Source organism: Haplochromis burtoni, unplaced genomic scaffold (genome assembly GCF_018398535.1).
Source record: "Haplochromis burtoni strain Fernald_Lab_line unplaced genomic scaffold, NCSU_Asbu1 Contig_52, whole genome shotgun sequence".
Lineage (NCBI taxonomy): Eukaryota > Metazoa > Chordata > Actinopteri > Cichliformes > Cichlidae > Haplochromis > Haplochromis burtoni.
In genome coordinates, this window is record NW_024582413.1 from 1,576,931 (window position 1) to 1,586,657 (window position 9,727).

The 9,727-nt window shown below is 38.8% G+C and overlaps 1 protein-coding gene across 1 annotated transcript; it reads left to right on the forward strand.

Moving 5' to 3' along the window:
* Positions 1 to 186: 186 nt before the first annotated feature.
* Positions 187 to 9,136, forward strand: hsd3b7 (hydroxy-delta-5-steroid dehydrogenase, 3 beta- and steroid delta-isomerase). Its single transcript, XM_005921816.2, has 6 exons — positions 187 to 394; positions 1,592 to 1,747; positions 4,634 to 4,742; positions 6,766 to 6,865; positions 7,311 to 7,473; positions 7,979 to 9,136. The coding sequence occupies exons 1-6, from the start codon at positions 235 to 237 to the stop codon at positions 8,389 to 8,391; spliced, it is 1,101 nt and encodes a 366-aa protein (XP_005921878.1). The 5' UTR covers positions 187 to 234; the 3' UTR covers positions 8,392 to 9,136.
* The last annotated feature ends 591 nt before the right edge of the window (positions 9,137 to 9,727 follow it).

Consider the following 9,727-nt stretch of genomic DNA (forward strand, 5'->3'; position numbering starts at 1 on the left):
GTCATGGAGTGGGTGGGAGGAATTATCCAACATTGTCTTTATCTTGGACAACATTCGCCTCTCCAACACCAAATTAAGAGAGTCCAGCTTCATCCCTAAAATAATGCTGGCCTTGCGGATCAGTTTATTGAGTCTGTCATCCTCTCTGTGGGCGGGAAGGGCGGGGCGAGGCTGACAGTATAAAAAAAGCTCCAGCTCGCCGCTGCAGAGCATAGAGTTCATTAGCGTAACACGATGTCGGAACACCAGCGGGGTCTTGTGTATCTGATCACCGGTGCCTGTGGGTTTCTCGGCCAGCATTTACTGAGAATTCTCCTGGAAAAGGAGGACAGTCTAGAGGAGATACGGGTGTTTGACAAACGCGTAGATCCGACCTTGAATGATCTCAGCACAGGTAAGACGAGCAGAAGCGCTTCTTGACTGTTCGTGACTTAAGTCATGCAATGCTGTTTCTGTTTATAACGCGGAACTTCGTTAGCTAATATACCGATTTAACGTTAAATCTTTCACCGGCAAACAGGCATACGCGCAGATATATTGTCGTAAATCACTCGAGCTGTTTGTTTTATTCGGCAGCATTTTCCTTTTCATGGTAATTCTCCAGAGAAAACAAAACGGTCTTCATCACTTCGCCACCGCATTCCTGATAAGAATCGTAACTCAAACCTTTAGCGTGCCAGCTTTATGTCATCTTAATTACAGTCTGTTTGAATGAAATACCTCGAGCAGGTACAGCATTAACTTATAAGGAAAACAATGGCATACCCTGATGTTTGTGTCTCAGATATGCTTTTAATCACCTTGGCGACATAAAGAAAGCTGTGTTTTGAGCGCACCCTAATTTACCTGTCGTGTCTTGTTGTTGCACCTGCCGTGACTTTCAGCACCTTCTGAATAATTTGAATGCTAACCTGTTGGTTTACATAGAACCAGAAGTCGTGACCAAAGGTGGTTCACATGATGTGTTTGTTTTTGTTCCCTGCTTCCTGGGAAACATTACTGAAATCACTTGGAAGCCAAGATATGTTTTGTTTCCTTGATTGCTGGTCTGCTTACAGTAAAATACAGAAGTTAAGCAAGACAAGACCCTCAAAGCTGTGACTAATGCCCCAACAAAAAAGACTAGTGATCCATCTAAGAATCAAAACCATAAAACAGAGTTTGAATTTCAGCAGAATCTCTGTGTGAAAGTCCAGGTGCAGAGCTATCAGCGTTTCAAGGACAAATGGTAGATAATTTATAGGTTCAAGGCCTTCATAATATTTTTGCCATGTCAGCGCAACAGTGGAGATTGATCTCTTATATTGTTTTAAACTTCTGTGGAATTTAAAAATAAGACATTATCACTTTGGATAAAATTGGACTTGCCTTGATGATTCGGAAAGATGCAAATCACACCTGGAAATAACACTGCTATTATGAGATCAGGGCAGGCTGGGAAAAGAATGAGGTTGTTTTGAAGTTGCTTGGTAAACAAACTGTTTGTTCCTCAGTGTATTTGTAACATCTTTGTGGAATTCTCAGGAGAATATGGACATTATTTTCAGGTTTATTTGTTTGTTTTAACTTTGTTTTCATGTTTTTTACCCAGAGCGGACAAGAGTGGTTGTCATTCAAGGAGATATCACGGATTATGAATCTGTGTTGGAGGCCTCCCGTGGAGCCGATGTTGTCATCCACACAGCCAGCTTGGTTGATGTTTGGTACAAAGTCCCAGAGCCCCTCATCTACTCTGTCAACGTAACAGGTGAGGCTTGGAAAGATCAAAGTGATAACAAGGAAAAGGGGTGGGGTGGAAACATCAATCAACAGTTAAACTTTGAAAAACATTTTACCACAGAAAGATATTTAGAGGAAAACCTTGGCTGCATTTACTTTGGATGACTTCCAAGGCTGAACGTTTCCCTTCAACCAAAAAATGGAAAAATAGTTATAGTTCACATATTCACATTTCTGGTCTGAGGTGTGGTTTCCTCTTGTTTCAGTCAAGGGTCATTTTGTGTGTTCAAAGTGTTGTTTCGTCTTTATGAAAGGATACTTTGTTTAAACACCAGAGGTCTCAGATTCTCTTAAACTTCAACTCTAATTGGCTGATGCTGTTAGTGTGGAATTTAGCGGTGAGTTTAAGTGTTACATGATGCTGAAGTTGTTATTGGAGATGGGTTTCCTTTGTGCAGACGAGAAGCGAACTGCTGGGGAAACCCATTTTCTTCCCCTCTACTTTTTTGGAACATGATGATAGTAGTGTCACTATTCACTGACTGAAACTATGACTAAATAGAGTCGGTTGAATTATACATTTAGGTCAAGGTTTAACTGATCATATGTCACTGTAGAGCTCTATTTGCACATGAGAGCATCAGAGACAGACTCCAGATTTGTGTGTCAAGTGTCTCAGTTAAATAAAAACACCTTGTTCAAACCTGGAAAAGTTAGTGACTCATAAATGTATGAGCAGTCCAAAATAACAGTGAACCAATGAGTTTACTTTTGACTGGAAAACTATTTGAAATGCTTCCCAAAAGTATCGTTTCTTCCGGTCTGTGGAATTTACTGGGTTTATTTTACTATTGTTTCTAGGGGTTTTTGAAGGTGGGCAGGTTGTATTCTTTAAAATCTGTCTAAACATTCCTTCTACTGTTTTATGTAGCAAAATGGCTCTCAAGAGATCAATTTGGCTCAAACACTGAAGCTTTTGCTATCATTAATCTCTATAATATTTTTGGTATTTGGACATTTAAAACAGTAGGTTGGCATCATGTTAGACAAACTCAAAAATATTCAGCTAACTGAACCTTAAATCAAATGGTGTGTGGAAAACAGTGGAGCTCTGTGACGAAGAGGAATAAGCTATTCAGCCTTCTTTATACTTAAGAGGTATTTGTTTTCAGTGGACTTGTTGACTACAATTGTCAGCCAGGAAATGCTGCAACCTATTTTCCCTGAGTTCCTGAAATGTCTCTGGCGCTGACTTTCAAGTGACTAAAGAATTTTATTGACAGCAGCATGCCAGATGTGCTGCGATGAAGGAAAACAAAAACATTTCATTGATCTGAATCTAAAACCAGATTGAAGACACTGATCACAGTAATAAAGAAGGGATGAAAATGTTGCTGGTGAGGCTTTGCTTTTAATATCTGTACCCCAAAAACAATCACTGCAGATTAAAGGCAGTTTTGTCTGTAGGCTCCCAAAGATCTCGTGCAGAGGTCAGCTTTTTTCCATATGGATGTTAATTATTTGGATTGCTAGAGTGTATATGAACAAACCACTAGAGTTAAAGTTTTTCTTCTGTAAAAATCTGATAAGATCCATTAGTTGCGTCTGTCTGTTTTACTCTGTCCAAGGAGATTGTCCCATTTGGCCTCACGGACCTGAAAAATATTTCAAGAATTTTAATATTTCCCCTGTGTTGGCGTCAAGGGGTTTTCTTCAACACATTCTTGTTGGTTCCTCCTCTAGTGTCTGGTTAAAATCTCTCTTCTTCTCATAACTGGTATAAATTTAAAATGCTAGTCTAACAGCAGTATATTGTAAACACTTATAGCCTGTGTATTTTAGGCTGTAGCTGCAATGTTTAACCTCCTTTCAGACCACATGTTGGCACCAAAGCTAGACAGCAGAGCTTGCAGAGGGTAAACATTACTGCATGAGGAAAAGCACAGATCAAACAAATTTAATTAGTGTTTCCTGTATTTAATTAGGTGTCCTAGAAATCATGCCAGTGAGCCACTATGCATAGAAGACTGTGGAACTGGTTTACCTAAATTGAAGCTTAAATTATGGTCTGTTCCTCTGTCTTATCTGTCCTGTTCTAAGTATTTTTGCCTTTAAAGTCAGATTAGTTTTAACTGTGCTAGCAGCAAAGCTGTAGGTATGACAGTGCTGGTAATTTCAGTTCATCACTTTTGCCAAGAATAGAGTATCACAACACATATTCAGCAAATTTACTGTTAGATTTTGTAGAAGTGTTTTTGGTTTGGCTTTTTCAGTTTTTATGTAGCGAGTGAAACCTCTCGCTCTGTTCTAGTGAAATATGGCATACGTTCCTGATAATCTACTACCACATTGGTGCTGATAAGTCTGTCGCTCTACAGGGAGTGGTATGGTTGTCTGTGCAGCTGTGCATGGTATTTGTGAACTCTGTGGGTTTCTTTTTTGTTTTGTTTTGCTCAAATGGCAAATTAAACACATCAGCACTTCTTTTTCTCATCAGCACTTTAACAAATGTTAACTATGCAGCTTGTCAAGTGTTTACTCCGTAGATTTTTGTTTTTAACTTTGAGATATGTAAACAATGGCCTCAATAGTGGAAGCCAGAAAGATGCAGGAAAAACTAAAGACCCCACTTTACTTCATGTGCACTGTTTATAATGGAGGCCATGTTGTTTAGGAGCAGAAATATTTGTGGCGTCCTCTCATACAAACGGAACACACATGGGTCCTGTTTAAATTATTCACATGGAGATGTTTCATATAGTAATTTGAAGCAATCCATTAAAAAAAATGGCAGATTTCTTCAAATCTGCACTGATGGAATAAACTTTCTGTGTCACAGTGTCCTTTGAGCTACAGTCTGCTCTATCAACACAAAAGTGAGCAGACTAAAAACAATGTTTTCTTTTCCTCTTAGGAACAAAGAATGTCATCAAAGCCTGTGTGGAGTGCGGCATAGAGTGCCTCCTCTATACCAGCAGCATGGAAGTGATCGGTCCCAACATCAATGGAGATCACTTTAAGAGGTGAAATTCAAAAACTATAACATTGTTAGTTGTTTAAAATGTTGTTGTTGTGGGGTTTTTTTTATTTTTATTTTTTTTATATGCTGAGCCAACATAGTAGACATCTAAACCCATTTGAAGAAGTGCTTTAGCTCTAGTTCATTTTCTGTAGTTGCTGCCTTGTAACCACTCTTATCTTAAAAGCAGCATCATTTAACACATGACTTGTGCAGAGCAAGATATGATGGGGTGGAGTCAAACGTCAATGACAAATGCAGTATTTAGTTTATTCTGATTAAAAGACATTAAATGGGAGCTACTGTCTGAGCTTTCTTTTGCCAGTGCTTTAATATTTTAATATTTTCCAGACTTTTATGTCACGCAATTGTTATGTAATGTTGCTACAGTTATACAGCTTTTAAATCTGGAGCTTAAAGTTCAAACTGTTTTGCAACCATCATTTGCATTGGCATGCTAGTTACAGTTATGTCACTCAAGGTTGGTTGATACCAGAGGAATAGTTCTGAATTATTTAATAACAAATAAAAAAAATTGTTATGTAATGTACATTTGCCAGGTTTTTTGCCTGTCATGAGAGGAAAAGGCAACACAATGTGATTTCTAAATATGGGCTGTCTCCGGGTATTTCTGTGTATTCATCATTTTCAGTGACATCATTTGAGTGGCATGTCCATACCTGTGTAGCTATGGAATATTTTGGGTAAGAATGAGCAGAAACCAAAATAGAAATGACTCTTGAATCAAGACTGATGACAAATGGAAAGTTCACTCCTAAAGGCGTGAGTCAGATCCAGGTGTATAGTTCACCGTCATATTGTTTGAGTATAGGAATAGGAGACCCAGACAGACCATTTACTGGCATATGTGGGTTAGAGGGAACAGTTTTTGTGCTTTGGCTGAAAGCATTTCAAGGTAGGGTTTTTCCCATTGTCACCCATGACCGAAATGAAAAACCCTGGTGTGCAATGCTTGTGTGCACTAAGGTTAAGGTGACGGTGCACAAGTGGGCATTCTTCAATATTTAAGTGTCTGGTTGGAAATTCCACCCAGTTCCTGAAGGTTTACGGTTAATCTATTCTGGCCAACCACTACCAAGGGTTAAAAACAAAAGAGTTTGCGCTGCAGAAACTCTGACCTAATATTTAGCATGTGCACCCTTTACCCTCCAACCTGTACCAGTAAAATTCTGAGTGCTGCCTGCTAATCTCAGACTGGCTCCATGATCTTGAGATTAGGGCTTTACAGAGGCCAGCATCTGAGCATCTGGACTCCTTGTTCTTTTTGTCTCTTTTGATGATTCTTTGGGATGTTTGTGATGCTACAGAAGGATCTGGGACCAATCAGGCACCTTCTTGTTGATGTGTGACGTAGAACACGTGCAAAGCTTTTTCACAGTGCAATATGTTCTCAGATTGTTAGATGAAGATTCAAAAGAAAAATATTGATATAATCATTCCAAGTGGATGCCCTCTTATCTACTGAGATCTTTCTACGTCAGCCCATCTCCAGCCACTGAGACAGATTAGCTTTCTGGTATTTCCTAGTAGAATTAAAGTCGCAGTATATTACTATCAATATCAAAAATGGATTTACAGTAACAAATAGATTTAAAGAATTCCACATAATGCCCTTGTCACATGAGGAAAATCACGCCCAGCAAACGTGCTGGACGTGCTGTCTGCCTTCCAGATGGTGTGCACTCTTTGCACGTACACAGGCACCTTGGAAGCTGTTGTAGTTCTGACGCTACCCTATAAGAATGAACCTTTGCCTTCTCTTGTTACAAATATTTGTTCTATTTAGACAGTAGATTTGGAAAAAAGATAAGAACAAACTTTGAAAAAACTTGCAAATAAACATGGATATCAGGTTTGTTCTTTCCTTCTTTGCCAAGATTCATTTCAACACTTCTGTTGAGTACGCCTTGTTTAAGCACATTCCTAACACACACAGCAAGGTCAAGAAAATACTAGGTGATTATCTTCTGAGCACTTCTCTGAATGTTTAACTTCTTTCTTTGTAGGGGCAATGAAGACACACCTTATACAGTGAAACACAGCATGGCCTACCCCAAGAGCAAGTCAGAGGCAGAGAAAATTGTGCTTGATGCTAATGGCACCAAGGTAAGATATATTTCACAAATTAATGGTATGTTTACTTTGTGTAAAGAAAAGTGGTATACTGTTTGAACTACATCACAATGAAGCAGATTTGGTAAATGTACATTTGAACTGAACTATGATAATGCAGTGAAACCAGTAAAAGGATTAGAGTTTCTAAAAAGGCATAACCTGGATAAACTCTGACTGGGCAGTTCCATGCAGAGGCTCGAGATATGCAGATGTTTTTGTTAGTCTCTTGCTGAGCTGGACTGGAGCCTTTAAAAAAAACAAAGTCATAGTGTGGTGGGGGGGGTTTCTTGTGCAACTTTGCCACAGAATGTGAGAATTTCCCTTGTGGCTATGCGGTGGTACAATGGTGTAATTTTTGCTGTTTACAATTATATCTAAATTGTATTTTATCTGCCTCCGGCCTGAAAACTAAAAGGTGTTTTTATTTCCTGTCCAGGTTAAGGGTGGTAAACACTTATACACATGCTCGCTGAGGCCAACGGGGATCTATGGCGAGAGGCACCAGCTAATAAAGGACTTCTATAAACAGGGTGTTCAAAGGGGAGGCTTGATTGTTGGAGGCATCCCGGATCATGTTGAACACGGTCGAGTTTATGCAGGTAAAATTACCACTTCTGTGACGTTTCCTATGTGGCACTGAAAACTTGGTTAAAGGCGCCGTCATTTTTAAAGCAGATGTAGCATGTAGAAGCACTTCCTCTGCACTTCGCAGGAAGTTGACGGTTTTACACCTAACACAATTCATAACATTAGAATTTCAGATGATAATATGATAAGAAACCCTGATGCTCTTAAGCAGGCTCTTGAACAACTTTTAATCAGTTTATAATAAATTCAATACCAGATGGCCATTATCAGTGAACATGTATACATGCATCCAATTCACACCACAAATCCTCTGATCTCCTAACAGAATATGATTGCATTTATGATATTAATACATTTTACAAATGCATGTAAGGCATGTAGTATCAACCACAACTGGATAGAAAGGATGTCACTTGGATGCAGATTAAATGACTAAAGTAGTATCTACATTTGATGTATTTGCACTCTTTACCATCACCATAATTAAATCTGTTACTTATCCACTTGTCTACCTAGGCAATGTTGCCTGGATGCATCTCCTTGCAGCCCGAGCTTTGAGAGAGCGCCCGGAGAAAGTTGGAGGAGAAGCGTTCTACTGCTACGATGACTCACCCTACAAAAGCTACGAAGATTTCAACATGGTGTTGTTCTCAGAGTTTAACTTTCGAAAGGCACGGATACCCACAATGGTGTTATGGTTTCTGGCCATGTTTAATGATTTGATTCACTGGTTACTAAAACCCATATACAACTACACGCCGCTGCTGAACAGTTACACCTTGGCCGTTGTTAGCACCACCTTCACAGTGCGCACCGACAAAGCTGAGCGTTATTTCGATTACCGCCCCTTGTACAGCTGGGATGAATGTCTGGCCCGCACAAGGAAATGGATTAGCACATTTCCTTCAGAAAACTCCAAAGACTGTTGATCTGAGCTCAACCACAGCAACATTTATTAGAAGCTGCTATGTAGACAGACGGGATCGCAATACGTAAATAATGCCTGTTGTCTATTAATGTTGTAGAGAAACAAGCAGTACTGTGCCTTACAGTAGGGACAGTGTATCAGAGCTTTTATACAGAGCATATAAACATAGTTTTATAAAAGATGTCTCAATAATTCTCGTCGTAGTAGATTAAAAGGTGCTTTCATAGCATTTTTGAAACGGCATTCATTTCGACATTCAAGCTTTAAAAACTATGCAGTACCGATAAAGCAGTATTGTTCTTGGTCTTTCTAGAGTGTTGGTGTTTTCAGTTCTGCCAACATCCACAGAATGCCTTAATTCAAAGTTAAAATAAGCTTCATTATAAAATGTTGACCACTGATTCCATCAGAACCGTTAACTACTTCATTTGTTAATGAACTAGTTCTAGATGGGGCAAATGGTGAAGACGACATAATTATTACGTTGTTGTTCTATCCATTTATGTGGCATGTACTAATTTTAGATATGCATTTCACATTAAATATTATCAATATGCACAGTATTAATAGTGACAATGTAAACTCAATTTACATGCATTTACTACTCAGGTTACTAATATTTTATTGATTTAGCAGAGTTTATAAAATGTTTTATTTTACTGTTTGAATAAATGTTTGTTATTGTGAAACAATTGGAATGTTTAAATCTTTTTTTGTCATTACAAATAAAGATTTATTTAATCCTTTCTACAAGGCCTCGTGTGTTGGGCTTGGCATCAGGGCGGTGCCCTGATCTCATTGCCTGTCATCCCAGTCTTTGGTTGCATAACAACTCTGATACACATCACTACATCCCATCCCTGGAAACCACTTGCACAACTTTAAATCCTTGTTTTTGTTTCAGTATGCATATTTGCCCACACCATATCCCCATGGTTACATTATGTCCTCCGGTTTCTATGTATCCAAGTGTTTACCCATTGCGGTAGGTGGAGAGAATCACTCCTTGAAGTCATGTGGAAACTTGTTGTCATGCTATATTAAAACCAGCTGGATTTGAACTTCTATGACTCAGAAGGAAAAGGGAGTTCCTTTAGAGTGTTCCTGTAGACCTGGGTGTCCCCCATTTTGAGGTTTTGCATAGCAATCTCCAAAACACCACCATGCATGGTGCTAGGAAATACAAAGCAAAGACTAACAGTTTCCAAACAAACTCATAAATCCTTTTTCGCAAACAAAACCAAAAGATGTGGAAACAAGAATGTGGAAAAATTAAGTAGTGGTTTTTTTTGTTTTGTTTTAGTTTTATTTACATTTCCAGCAGATTTTAATATGGT

Coding starts and splice junctions, on each gene's coding strand:
- hsd3b7 (XM_005921816.2), top strand. CDS start 235: ATGTCGGAACACCAGCGGGGTCTTGTGTATCTGATCACCGGTGCCTGT. Junction 1,748..4,633: donor CTACTCTGTCAACGTAACAG/GTGAGGCTTGGA, acceptor TTTTCCTCTTAG/GAACAAAGAATGTCATCAAA. Junction 7,474..7,978: donor ACACGGTCGAGTTTATGCAG/GTAAAATTACCA, acceptor TTGTCTACCTAG/GCAATGTTGCCTGGATGCAT.